The 13,617-nt window shown below is 37.2% G+C and overlaps 2 protein-coding genes across 3 annotated transcripts in view; one reads left to right on the plus strand and one right to left on the minus strand.

The window, feature by feature from the left end:
* The window catches only part of LOC138011488 (uncharacterized), a 5,061-nt gene extending 2,009 nt beyond the window's left edge, over positions 1-3,052 (plus strand). The window contains exons 1-3 of one of the 2 annotated variants that reach the window (XM_068858504.1): positions 1-135; positions 956-1,552; positions 2,393-3,052. The exon at positions 1-135 is cut by the window's left edge and continues 121 nt beyond it. In XM_068858504.1, coding sequence (XP_068714605.1) covers positions 1-135; positions 956-1,552; positions 2,393-3,007 — 1,347 coding nt within the window. In that variant the 3' untranslated portion in view covers positions 3,008-3,052. The remainder of the gene's footprint in view (positions 136-955; positions 1,553-2,392) is intronic. The other variant, XM_068858505.1, reaches the window with a different exon arrangement.
* Positions 3,053-3,201: 149 nt separating this feature from the next.
* LOC138011489 (pre-mRNA-splicing factor 18-like) lies at positions 3,202-13,595 on the minus strand. Its single transcript, XM_068858506.1, has 15 exons — positions 13,476-13,595; positions 13,205-13,273; positions 12,098-12,118; positions 11,162-11,266; positions 10,299-10,378; positions 9,555-9,588; positions 9,305-9,379; positions 8,632-8,709; positions 8,431-8,499; positions 8,262-8,327; positions 6,909-6,983; positions 5,605-5,676; positions 4,839-4,956; positions 4,103-4,140; positions 3,202-3,917 (listed from the first exon to the last, which is right to left on the minus strand). The coding sequence occupies exons 1-15, from the start codon at positions 13,539-13,541 to the stop codon at positions 3,834-3,836; spliced, it is 1,050 nt and encodes a 349-aa protein (XP_068714607.1). The 5' UTR covers positions 13,542-13,595; the 3' UTR covers positions 3,202-3,833.
* Between the last annotated feature and the right edge of the window lie 22 nt (positions 13,596-13,617).

The raw sequence follows: 13,617 nt of genomic DNA on the forward strand, positions 1-13,617 counted from the left end.
GGTTTTACAATTTTACTCGGAGTTTTCCGAGCCAATCGGGAAGTTTTCGGACACAAAATTATAAGTGTTGCTAGCTATAATATTTGGAACGTTATGTTTCAATGGGACACAAGAAAACAATATATTGCGGAAATGGTAAGGTTTAAAATGACAGAAGAGTCAAAGCTGGACGTTTATTTTTCGTAATACCAGAATATGAAGAAGATTCCTCAGGTGTAGAGAGAGAAACACTCTACACCTGAGACTCGACTTTAGTCTTTGGAGCAACTACAGAATACAGGGCCACACGGGGCCAGCACATGCAAATTAGTTAAGCTTTTATTCAGTTTTGTAGAACGAGACAAACAACAATGGGAGCTTTGTACATGGCATACACCTTATTCCAAAATGGCCGTCATTTTAGTATTCTTTTGTTTGCTTGCAAATTAGCCCATGTTGCCTCGTTCTTAAGGTGAAAATTCAAAAGAATATTTCACTGTGAACGAGGCAACACGGGCTAATTTGCAAGCGAACAAAAGAATACTAAAATGGCGGCCATTTTGGAATAAGGTGTATGTTGTGCAGTGATTTGGCTTAAGACGTTCCATCTTTTTCCTGTTGTGATTTTGATTTTTTTTTTAATTGTTGGCTTTTACTATTTTATTTTTCCTCTCATTAACACATTGACTCCTAGATGGTTCCCCATTGACGAGTAAAATCGTCTGTCATTAGACAGAGTAAAATACTATTAAAGTATGTCCGGTTTAGGGGTGAAAGCGTTAATCTTGAATTATGGAAACAGGCTGACTTTTGTAAAACAGTCTTTACCAAGGTGGTCACCATCTTCTCATCCTTTGGTTTGTATTCAAATTGGTCCTTGCCTTGTTCTTCAGCTCACCATAATTATTCTATTTAAATTGGGATTGCTCACTCAAGTATATTAACAAAATAAGAAAGAGGCTGTGTTGTGTTTCAGATTAACAAAATTGACCCAGATGTGATTGGCTTTCAAGAGGTGCGTGCTGATGCAAAGGACAACAGAAACCAGCTAACCGAACTTCAGAACTTAATACCACAGTATAAGCACTTGATTTATCAGCCTGTTGCTGTGGTAACACCTCCTCTTGGTGATGATGAACCACCAGGTTGGGAGAAAGAGGGACTTGGTCTCCTTAGTAAACATCCTGTAATATTAAGCCATGTTGTTAATCTTACAGTGGAAAAAATGAGCGTTGATAAAAACAAAAGAATTCTTCTTCATGCTCAAATTGAAATTGAGGGAGAGGAACTTAATGTCTTTGTGGTACATTTTTCTTATGACAAATATCAACAGTGCAAGAATGCAGTTGATCTTATTAACTTTGTTGCATCTACGAAGACTGAGCACTCGGTTTTACTCGGAGATTTTAATGCTTACAATGACTTTTCATGGCCAGTGAAAGCAATAATGGAAGGGTCACTTGATAAGGAGGGACCTTGTCAACAATCTCAAGCGTTAAGTCAGGGATATGCTTTTGTGGATGCTTGGGTAACAGCAAATGGAGATGGCACAGGATATACCTTCAGTAATATGGTATGTTAGACCTTTCATCTTAGATATACCACCATTTGACATTTCACCCCTCATAGTTAACAAGTCAAATGTGGTTCAGCATTGTCTGTACTCTTATCGACAACGATATTCGTCATCACAGTGAACAAAATGTTGTGGACTCACACGGTGCAGCTCTCAGTGAATCTACAACAAACTTTTCACCACTCTAATGACAAATGTTATTGTCGATAGGAGTACAGACAATGCTGAACCACATTCGATTTGTTTTTTACCATAACATACAACGTCAAAGAAAATGCATGTTTATTTCAGAGCGATATATAAAGAAAGAGCAAGGGTTGTTTGTAACGTTCTTGTGATCTGATTGGTATATTTCCCAAAATGACACGAGCAGGGTTGAATTTAAGGTTGGAGCCCTTAGACTCTTAACTCTGTAATGGCAAATTAGCCAGTCAGAGTGTGAGATCACAAGCCATTATGGTAAAATATGAGTTTGGCAGGGCTATTGTCACTGAAACCTAGTTTAAGGCCATTAGTTCCCACAACTCTCCATCATTTCAGTGGTTAATAGTGCCCTTGAACTGGAAGGAAGAGAAGGAAGGCCTCTGAAGGTCATACACTGTAACTTGTTTTGTACACAATGATACCTTAACAAAGTAACCAAATAGCAATAACACCCTTTGAACTGTTATAAGAGTTGTAAAACATTATAAGCAAAACAGTAGTCTGATCATCTTTGAAGGTTTGAAAAAGTGGTGAAAAAGGATTGGTACTTTATTCACTCCCAACCAGAAAGAATCAAAGATAAAACTACCACGTATTTGCCTAATTACATTTTCTATCCTTTTACATATATAGCCTGAACCAGGACTTGTTAGTCGTCCTGACAGGATCCTTGTTTCATTGTCTGGCTTTCAAGTTATTTCTGCAGAGCTCCATGGAGATGGGAAAGTCTATCAACAAAAATACAGCCTCCAAAACAAATGGCAGAGACTAAAAACAACATTTAGGGTTGCCAGAGAAACTGCTTTGGGACCTCGCTACAAATACACATGTTACCAAGACTGTGGCCCTCATGGGTCTTGTCGCTGTGGCATCTGTGTTACAGGAGGGGACCATCGTAACTGTAAACTACCAATCTGCCGTGAATGTGACTTTGAACATTATCAGAGCTTTATATTTATTGGCCTTCTATATTCAGCTACTGGAGCATTTCTCCTGTACTCTCTTGTGAAGACAATCATATTGAAATGTGTTCTTAGGACCGGACGAGCGCATCATAGAATTCTATTTTTGTGTTCTAACAGAACATTTGTTGTAGCTTTGGTCGCTTTACTTGTGTCTCTTTACTTCATCACAATATGGTCCCTTGGAGACACCATTGCAGCTGTGAATGGTCAACTTACAGAGGAGATGTTTCCTTCAGATCATCTGATGATAGCTGCAAAGCTTCAGTTTCACAGTAATCTATGAAATGGATGACCAGGAGACTGAAGTTTTGAAACTATTAATAATTAGCTTGGCTAACAAGTTGAGACCCACACCAGAATATTGGATGTGTGAAATACAAAATAGATGCAGTTGGTAAAATATTGGTTTAAACATGAATCAGATGGTTGCAAGCTTAACAGACATTTGAGGAAGGCTGAATGTTGAACAGTTGAATATACATGTATTTATATATTTATTGAATTATTATTTAACAGCAAGGCTAGCAAGGAGAATATAAACTTTACACACTGTTGTGAGATGACACTGCAATAACACTGGCTGGAGATAGTAGAGCTGGGGAGATAACTGAGGTTGTTCTATGTCATGCACCTAAGTCACTTAGGCTAACCAGTCGCAAGGCAGTGTTCCCCTAAAAAAAAACGCCAATATTGTCTCTTTCTATTGTGCCATGCATTATGTTGATACCAAGGAACAGTGACATTATCAAGTTTTACTTTACTTTTTCTTTGCTCTGAAATGCACTACAAAGCAGTCAATGTTTAATATTGTTAACTCCAAAACAACAGAATAAGCAAATTGACATCAAAGTAAAATAATTTTGTTTTATGTAAGACCAAAGTAACTGTAAACACTCCCTTGGTAGAGTGCTTAGAAAAAGAACCAATCAATCCAGTAAGGCAGATCCTGGGTTGCAGGATTTATTTTGGGGATATTATTTTCTTTGGGCCCCCCAGTTATTTCTAATGGTCCATCCCTGAGCAGATTTACAGTAAATTCCACGGTTTTCCTGGGGGTTGGCCTTGGTCGGTCTTGTTGAACCATAACTACTTCCATTTTCTGTCCTTCATCATCTGACAGCATTGTATTCAACAGACTTGGACGGGTCAGCTGGAAACTTCTTTTGACAGAAAGTCATTAATCGTTTCAGACCCTGAAGTTAGTAAAAATAAATATAGTTTCTGTTTGTTAGGATAGGGAATTACATATATATTATGCAGTTAATGTAATAATTATTGTTTTCAAGCAGTCATCCATAAAATGGGCAGTTACTGAACAATAATATTCAGTTAATTGATAAGTCAAATTTAATGTTATAATCATGTGATAATGTCTTACTTGGATATATTTTCTCTGTGTCTCATCGTTGAGCACATCTGACAAAATACTGAGTCAAACAACAATGATAAATAGTGACATGTAGCACAGTAGGTTTGCACATTATTTTCAATCATCACACTTCTGTCCTGGAATGCATGTAATTACGTGCATGTCAAGTTTCTATATCTGAAGTGTAAGCATTTGCTGCCTAACCCTAACCCTAACCCTTAACCAGATTTGAGTGATGTCGAAGTTGAAGAGAGCAGCTAAATCCATTCATTTCTGGACATATCCGAGTCATCAGTCACCAAAAAGCAATGAATGCTCTTCATATACTGTATCACAATCTTTTATCATTTTCACTTGATGCAACTTTTCAGTTCTCAAAGACTTGAGAGGAGTTTTAGTATCCTTGGCCATATTATTTCTGGCGGTTGTTTCTCTCCCCCGAAAAATAGAAACAACTGCCGGAAATGTTATGTCTGCATTCGCAGGCTATAAAGTAAGGGGTTAACAATCTATTGGTTTTGCAACATGCCAGACATATTTTAGGGGCAAGGCACCTACAGAGAATCTTTCTGAAGTAGCCAAGCTGGGTTCATTGAAGGTCTTTCTTAAATCTGTCACTTGATTTGTGTCTTCAGCTTTGTAGTGTTTTGACCCCACACATGACCATCATTGGTAACACTGAGCTGGGATTGGTACAAACCTAAATAAAAATTATTGGCCCCAAATGGTGCTTGAAAAAGGATACGAGCTACATTCTGTGCAAAAATCTTTTCTCGTCCTGTTCGGGCATGAATTCCCACCATGGTAACCCCAATTGGCCAAGGAGCGTTTCCAATTGCCATCTGAAGGTAAGAATCATTGGCCTGAAAAAAGAAAAAACAGTACAAAGAAAGCAATATTCCCTAAAATGAATCTTTGCACCTGTTAGAAACCCATTGTGGCCATTTTTTCCTTTTTCAAACAAACACTGCAATTTTATAGGCTTCAAAACTTGCAAAAAGCCAAGTCAGAAGGGGAGTGGGTCTATTCCAGCTTTGATGTCACAATCTACTTTGCATGCATATTTATTTATAAAGAGTTAATGCAATGCAAATCAGTTTGTGACGCCAAATCAAGAATAGACCCACTCCCCTTCTGACTCGGTCGTGAACAAAAGATGCTTGGTTTTTCGCAAGTTTTGAAGCCTATAAAATAGCAGGATTTGTTAGAAAAAGGAGAAAATGGCCGCAATGCATTTCAAACAGGTGCAAAGATTCATTTTAGTGAAAAAAATATTTTAGGGTTAGGTGCACTTTAAAGCATACAACACAAACCACAACAACACTCTCCTGTCAGGGGAGAATAGCTTAACCCACACAAGAATCATGTATTTACTTTTTTTGCCACTAAGATTAGTAACCCTAACCCAAACAATTCACAATGATCTACCTTAAATATAAGATAAAAGAACGCTTAAAAAAGTGTCTTAGTAAAATGCTTGCATGCAATGACAAGTTTGTCTCGCTTTTTACCTTGACATACTCTCTTTCAAGGAGACTCATGATTATGCTTGTCAGAGATCCAAGAATATCGTGAGGGGTTTTCTGTCGAGGAAATTAACCAGAGTTTTTTTTACATTTCTATCAATGAAATAATCGGTACATGAAGACTTGTGATATAAAATTAACAGAGCCATAGTTTTTCAGTGAGTGATTAACTGATTGACTCCCAGGGGTTCCCCATTGACGAGTAAAATTGTCTGGTTTTAGACAGAGTAAAATACCAAGTCTGGTCGGTCTAGGTTTGGGCATCAAAGGGTTAAATTCATTCTATCTTGATTGTTACAAACATCACAGGGTCACATTCGTCTGGTCAACTTTAGATAACTGTTTGGTGCTTTAACTATATAAATAAATACTGATTCTTTTAACATAGCTCACAGGAAAGCATTGAAAGTTTTGGTGACTGTCATGTAATTTTACAACCTTAGATAAGAAACTGACTCTGAAGAAAATGTTACTGCATGGTAGTTATAGTTATGACTACATCCATCAAAGCACACAATGTCACAATATTGTGGTTCCCACTCCAACCTGGTTAGAGGTAGGGACCACTTGGGCCCATACTGGAAAAAGCTGGTATGCCCCCTCATCCCTGTTCATAGTTGGATCAATATAGTAAATTATTTTCTCTAATGTGAGTGCTTTTTTTGATCCATCTTTTTGAACCTGTCACTTTTTTTAAAATTCTCTTGAGCCATTCTACTGAGATTTTCATAATTCTGCAGAATCCCATCTTCAAGCGCCAACAGCCAAACTGCGTTTTGGCTTGCATCAATAATTTATGAAACAAAATAAATTGATGCATGACAAAACCTACCAATCAGCATCTTTGGTTCCCACAGTATATTCGTACATTTTAACTCGATGCCGATGGAACATGATAGAATATGAACAAATCTTTTTACTTAAGACCCTCTAATGGTGTTTGAGCTGTGAACTAAACTAAAACTCCAATTGACTTTCCGAAGGCAGAATCGATCTTCCCGGCTATGTTTGGAAATTTGATTGATGGAAGCCAAAACACAGTTTGGTGCTTTGAACTTGAAGGTGAGATTCTGCGGAATTATCAAAATCACAGTAAAAGAAACAGTAAATTATTAACTTATTGATTTTGCCAGGGCAATGATTCTTCAACAAACAAACCCTATATTTGGCCTTCAATTGAAGAAAATTAGGCAAATGAGTTAAGAACTTAAAACATTTCCAGCGAGCCAGCAGGTAGGAGCTGTGGTCTTCAGCATGGTTTTCTAATTTGGATTTTCATTCTACAGTACCTTGTGCTTTAGCTTTCTTAGTAATGGTTTTAAATATGACTCTGTCTGTCTTTGAGTTGCACCTGCTAATTTTGCCTGGAATATAATATTAATAAGATAAGATAAAAGTACCGACATGGAATTGACACAGTTTTAAGAATCCTTCAAACTCATTATTGATCAATATGGCTGATTTACAAAGCCACTGACTTTAAACTTGTATGGTAAGGATTGCCATCTTTAATTGATTGTCTATGCTCAATGATGGCTACAGAAACAACACAACAATGAACTTAAGTCTGGTGCTGTAATTGAAGTGAAATGAATTATTGATACAGTACATCTATGTATTTCACCACTCAGGCCCTAGGTGCTTTTCAGGGTCAATTGTGGGGGACTTTGCCAGACTGCTTTTATGGCACAAATGGCAGCCGTGCAGTTTACAGTCATAATATTATAATAATAATCAATTTGTTTACCCTCGAATTTCAGAGTAGCTAGTGGCTAATATCTCCGAGCATTGAGTGGGAGGCAAACCAGTTGACTATTTTACAAATGCGCCAGGAAATTGAACAAGGGACTACATGAAACAAATTCAGTGAGTGGTCAGAACACGGTCTTGAACCCCCGATCTCCGGCCTAAGACCCTAAGTGTTGGTCCCGCTTGGGTTTTGATCCTGTGACCTCCAGCAGGGTAGTCCGACCATCAACCAACTGCTCCAGAAAATGATAGATGTACATTCAGTAACAGCAGTGGTTGTGGACTAGCCATTTTTTGTCTTGCTGGAGGCAGTGTAATGAGTTCTCATGCACTCTGCTAGCGTAGGATGTATCTGAACAGGACAAAGTGGAAGTGAATTACAAAAAACACTTACACCAGGGATGGCTATAGGATAAGGCTGGGCTTTCTTCCCAGCTCTGAGCCTTCCTCTTCAATCTCTTTTCCCAAAACTGTTTCAAACTTAGAAAAGTCATTATGTACTTGTAATCTGTCTCCAAACCTTGTGCTTATTATTCCTAAAAATGGATTCATTAACAATGATTTACATGTATTATATGGCTTGTGTTTGTAGCCAATATAACGCGCACTCTGATTGGCTAATTGTAACTGAATTGTAGGGCATTATTCTCCCGTAATGCCCATGGGCCGATTACAGGCTTGCAAAAACAAAGCAAAAGGTAATTAAAAAGCCCTATAATAAACTACTTACTAACCGACCGAGCTCGAGCCGTACTGGGGAATATTGGCCCTTGGTCGTTTTTGTACGGACCTCGCTGCGCTCGGTCCGTACTGCCACGACCGCGGGCCAATATTCCCCAGTACGGCCCTCGCGCTCGGTTTGTAAGAAGTTAGTACAAGTTGTTACACTTTACCTCTAAACTTCTTTTACTGTCATCTGATCTGATTTTGTAATCCTTTGCCCAGAGACGAAGGAGAAACTATGAACAAAGGAAAAACCTTTCTCACAAATGCATTTTGTTGTCAAGTCTATGACTGTTTATCTGTTTATCTGTTCTTGATGAAAACACTAAAACAACAAACCTCTAAAAATTTTAAGATAACATCTTGATCTAGATTTTCATCTCCTTTTCCCATATTGATTGCCAAGCTCTTGAAAATAAAAAACAACAAAACCACAGTTACCAAAGTTGTACATTGTACGCTTTCCACAAAAATGATGTTGTGTATTCATTACATTTGTCTTGAGAAGGCCTGTTTGAGATGACATTAACATAGTACTACCTGGATATCATCAAGTGTAGTTCCATCCTCTTCAATAAGAGATGACCCTTCGCCCTCTGAACCTTGCTCCTCACCGCCCTGCAAAATAGCAAGATTCATTTCAACCATCATCATCATCGTTATCATTACCAGATGTATCAAAATTATTATAATTATTACAGGTAACAAACAGAATGATCTATGAAATGAATCATATATTGAACGGTGGATACCAAATCAAGGTGAAGCTATTTCCTCACAGTTATGAATGCAATTTTAGCAGTTCAATGTACTGTATGATTCATTTCATGCACCATTTTGTTCGTTGTTTCATTCATCCCAGAAACATTTGAACCCAGCTCAGTTGGTTAGAGCATCGCACCACCATTGCGAGGTCACTGGTTCAAACCCTGTTGAAGTCCTGAATTTTTCCGGCTTCTCTGTACAATTGCTAAAATTGCGTTCAAAACTGCCAGAATCATAGCTTCACTTGAAAATTATTATTGCCTCTAAATTTGAGCAGAAAAGGTTTAAGTGATGACCAACCATTAAAGTGGCCATGTTTTCAACCTGCTAAAAGGGTATCCTCCAGTCATTTTAGAACTGGTTGTAAAGCTGTTCTGCATAAGCTAGTAGTCATGTCTCTGGGCCACCTTACATTCAACACACCAATAGTTTGTAAAAGAATGGTTACCTGTTGTTTGATCAACTCTGCTAAATATTCTTGATCAATCTTCTCCATGGCAGCTTTAAAGTCATTTCTCAGACCCTGGTACCCAAAACATTTCATAAGTAACAGCCATGGGTAAATCAAGAGAAATGTATTACTACAAAGTGAAATACAACTTTTAGGACATTTTGTATGTGAAATGACAAAAATAAGAGTGTCATTCAATCAACACTTAAAAAGTTGGTCAGAATTACCTTCCAGGGTTAGCCCATACCTTATTGATTTCTGGAGCATGCATCTCAATTATCCTGTAAAATAGTTAATAGCCACACAAATAAAGCACCATTCACTGGACAGTGGAGAAATAAAGGGGTAGTGTAAGCTGAGGATTGTGATATGCAACCTTTGTAAATGTACATGCAACTCTTCATCAGTGAGCATCATGATGCTGTAGGAGCAAGGATGGCACAGTCGGTTTATAGTGCGCAGCCTTGGTGCAAGAGGTCCTGAGCTCGATTCCCGGATCTCGCATCCTTGTTTCGACTCCTTTCCTTTCCGTGTAGCTAGTTAGTTTTAAATACCCTTAAAATGGAGCACTGATGGAGAGGGGGGAGTAAAATGAGGGCACCGTTGACCTCAGGTTTGTCAGTGATTAAAGTTACTGTTACGAGTTATCGACGTTAAATATGGTCGCTTTACTTTACTTTACTTTGATGATGACTTTTGGTTTGAATACTGAATAGGGGCCTGACAAAATTTATTGTCAAGAGGTTAAGCAATCAAAACCCGTCCATTAATGAATATTTCTTTAATTTGATTATTTTTGTTTTTCAACATTGACTTCTACTAATGTAAAGTTTTGGCAAATATCAGCGTTGAACAGCAACTCCTCCGTTAATTTTTATTCTAGGATTAGTATTAATCGGCTTTTGAACAACCGGGCTCTGAGTTGTTTCATCAGGATGTTTAGTTAGCCTTTTGCACCTAACCCTCAGACTACCTACACATAATCACTAACCTTAGTCTCTGACAAGCTTCCTCGTCACTTTCTCCAAATAACCTGATTGGCTCTCCCCTTTCTCTGAGTCGCCTAATCACCTTTGAAAATAATGGAAAAAAAGAAAACTCTAATTTGATCTGCATTTAAAGTTTGTCATAAACTATTAACCCATTCAGACCTAAACCGGCCTAAACTGGCCATAATTAATATTTTACTATGTCTAACGCCAGACAATTTTACTCGTAAATGGGGAGTCAATCACTCACTGTCCCATTAAAATTGGACATTACTGAGTAAGGAATAAATTCTGTGGGTACATTTTTTGTTTAATCGGTGCAGACATGCATGCTTACAGACAACAACTATTCAAACCTACAGTAATAGGAAGATTTAAGCATAACGTTGCATTTATAGGAAACAACAAACTACATTGTACAGGCTGATGCTTAATTGTTATAAAAACATGAAAATTCTTGTATTCAGGCTTGTCTTTTCCTTTTGAAAAGTCAATAAATATAATATTATTATTGATATTATTTGCCATTTGTTGTAAATGTGGTGCTGAATCTTTCTAATTTCAACCCAACTTACTCAAGTTTAAGAAAGGTAATGTTGTGGTTCAAATTTTCTTTCCTGGTTCAAAAGTTTTTTAACCAGTTCAATTTTGATTTTCCTTTGTTTGAGATCACGATAATGAAAAATAGGTTCCAAGTGGTTTCACTCAGATACTGCTTCTTTTGGATGAAAATAATGATAAAAATCTATGCTTTGGCCTGGGTGTGAATGCTATACAATAATTGCATAATTTATTGTGGCACAAAACTTGACTTTGTAGTCTCTTTTTTCAAAATATCAATGAATTTTCTTTGTAACAAACAAACCTCCTCTCTTGGAATCAAGGCTGATTTTTCATCACCACCATCTTTCTTCTTTTTAAATCTGGAAAATATATTTCCATCTTCTGCAGCTCTTTTCCCTGATTTTTCCTTTAAAAAAATTAAGTTTTGAAAATTTCCTCAACAAAGGAAAAAACACAGATCTATAAACATGATAACATTGTCTCACTCATATAACAAAGCTTAAAGTGATACATGAATAGGGTTTTCAACTTCCAAAGTCTAAAATTTTGGAAACTTTTTACTTTGTGTCAACTGTTCTCCCCCAACAAATTATTAAAGTATTATGTGTTGTGTGGGGTTTTTATAGGTGGTTTTCAACCAATCTCTTGATACTAAGGTGACAATGGTGTAATGTACAAATGATGGTGGACGAACAAAATAGTCTAATGAGAGATCTTTTGTTTTCATCCATCAACATGGCGTCGGTAACATCATATGAAAACCACCTGCAGTACAAATGTATATCCCATAGTGGTCAGCCGTGAAATTAGTGGGAGCATAATAATATGAAAAATAAAATTAAATAGGAGGAAATTAAGAAACGTGATCATTTATTCTGTAGGGATACAGAGTGCCAAATACAGAAAATAAATTTTTTCTCAAGATTTTTCCACTCTCCTATTTACTCCAATGGAGGGAAAACCTATAGAAAGTCACATTTTGCCTTGCACCGATACTGTTTCTAATCACTATTAAAGTGATATAAAAAAGCTAAAAACTCACAATTTCTTAGTTCATGTTGACCAATGGCTAATGCTCAAAATGTCAGCTTTTCAATCCATAAGGTAATCAGTTTACATTTATGAACATTATGCTGATGATACCATACTGTTAAGGGTCAGAGATGAGTCTCCTCTCCAAATCAGAGTAACGTTAGTTTTGGAATAGCACACAAGAACTATTTAATCACTGGCCTACCTCTTTTTCCTTGAGTTTTTCCTAGTTAAAAGAAGAAAATTAAATGATTCTGTCAAATTGTTGCAGCATTAGGAAACAGCAAGTGACAAGATTTCAAGGTTATGCACCTGTCAGTGTAATTGTGAAAGTTTTCGTACGCTTTGCATACTGTAGTGATTCCCTCTTCCTGTGGTATATTTGTATATAGGCTTGTGACGCCCATCGATACAAGGAAAGTTCGATTTCCTATCTTCGTCTCTTTAATGAAATTGATGAAAATGAAATCTGTAGAGTCTTTAAATCATTTGTAGTGTGCATTTCCTGCCAGAAAAGTTGAAGAAATAATGGACTGCTTTGTCTCCTTTTATGGTGATGTGTCCTGAAAATGTGTTGACCAGACGTTGAAGTATTAAAAAATAAATGTCAATCACACTTCTGAAAGTAATACTGCAGGTTTAGACAAGGAGTTTTTTTGTCCCTTTATGTGGGGGATTATTCTTATTTTGGTAGGGATTAGACCTACAAATATGTCCCCTGTATGTAGGACATTATCCTTGTTTGGTTTTGCTTTGTGGCTAATGTCCCATGTTTCCCGGGCATTACTAAACCAAGAAACAGCGAAACGAAACTCTAAAACACCATGTATGACCCCACAATACATTGAATACTAACCGCCAAAGGTTGGATTTGAGATTAAATATTGTTGTAGGCTTAATGAGGCCTAAAACGTTATGCTTCTAATTCATCGAGATTAAGATTAGGATTCAGATTAAGACTGAGGTTAGGAGCAATAACTTTTTAGGCCTAATTAGGCCTAAAACAATGTTTAATCTCAAATCCAACCTTTGTCGGTTAGTACTCAATGTATGGTGGGGTCACACATGGTGTTTTGGTGCTTCGTTTCGCCGTTTCGCTGTTTCGCTGTATCGGTGTTTCGTTGTTTAGTAATGTCCATGTTTCCCTGGGGTGGGGATTTACAGTGACAGGTGCATAAAGTGATGATGTTGAAAAAAACGGATGTTTACTCATCCATGACTGTGGAGGACGATAAGAACGGTTACGTCTTTAAATTTAAACACCCAAAAACTTAAGCTTATTTGGAAGAAATGAAAGGGTTTGAAGTTGTACCTCTTGCTTCTTTTTATATTCCTCTGCTTGTTTGGCTGCTAGTTCACCTCTCCTAAAGTACTTCTTATTCTATAACAAATGGCATAAGCTTAAAGATGACTATCCCCATAAGCTCTAACACGTATAATAAATAAAGGAACATCATGATCATGATGCTTTAAACAGCTGTAGCTATGGAATTGTCAGTCGAGTGTTGTCCGAGACGTAGATCGCTACTCCAAGATCAAAAAAACCATACATATACAGTGTCATTTCATGACTATATACTCACCGATGTGACCTCATTTTGTTCAATTTGTTTCGTTTTTCTGTCGATTTCAGCAAGAAGAAAGTCCATTTCAAAACAAGCAAAACAAAGCAACTATTTTATTTCAGATCGATACGTCATGTAAGTATACGCAATTTCACCTCGG

This window comes from Montipora foliosa, chromosome 7 (genome assembly GCF_036669935.1).
Source record: "Montipora foliosa isolate CH-2021 chromosome 7, ASM3666993v2, whole genome shotgun sequence".
Lineage (NCBI taxonomy): Eukaryota > Metazoa > Cnidaria > Anthozoa > Scleractinia > Acroporidae > Montipora > Montipora foliosa.

Bases quoted from the DNA above. Each gene is read 5' to 3' on its own strand.
- LOC138011489 (XM_068858506.1), bottom strand. From the start codon at position 13,541: ATGGACTTTCTTCTTGCTGAAATCGACAGAAAAACGAAACAAATTGAA. The intron at 12,119-13,204 runs GTACAACTTCAA...TCTTTTAACTAG, and splicing joins AATATAAAAAGAAGCAAGAG to GAAAAACTCAAGGAAAAAGA. The intron at 5,677-6,908 runs GTACTGTAGAAT...TTTCCTCGACAG, and splicing joins TAAGAAAGCTAAAGCACAAG to AAAACCCCTCACGATATTCT.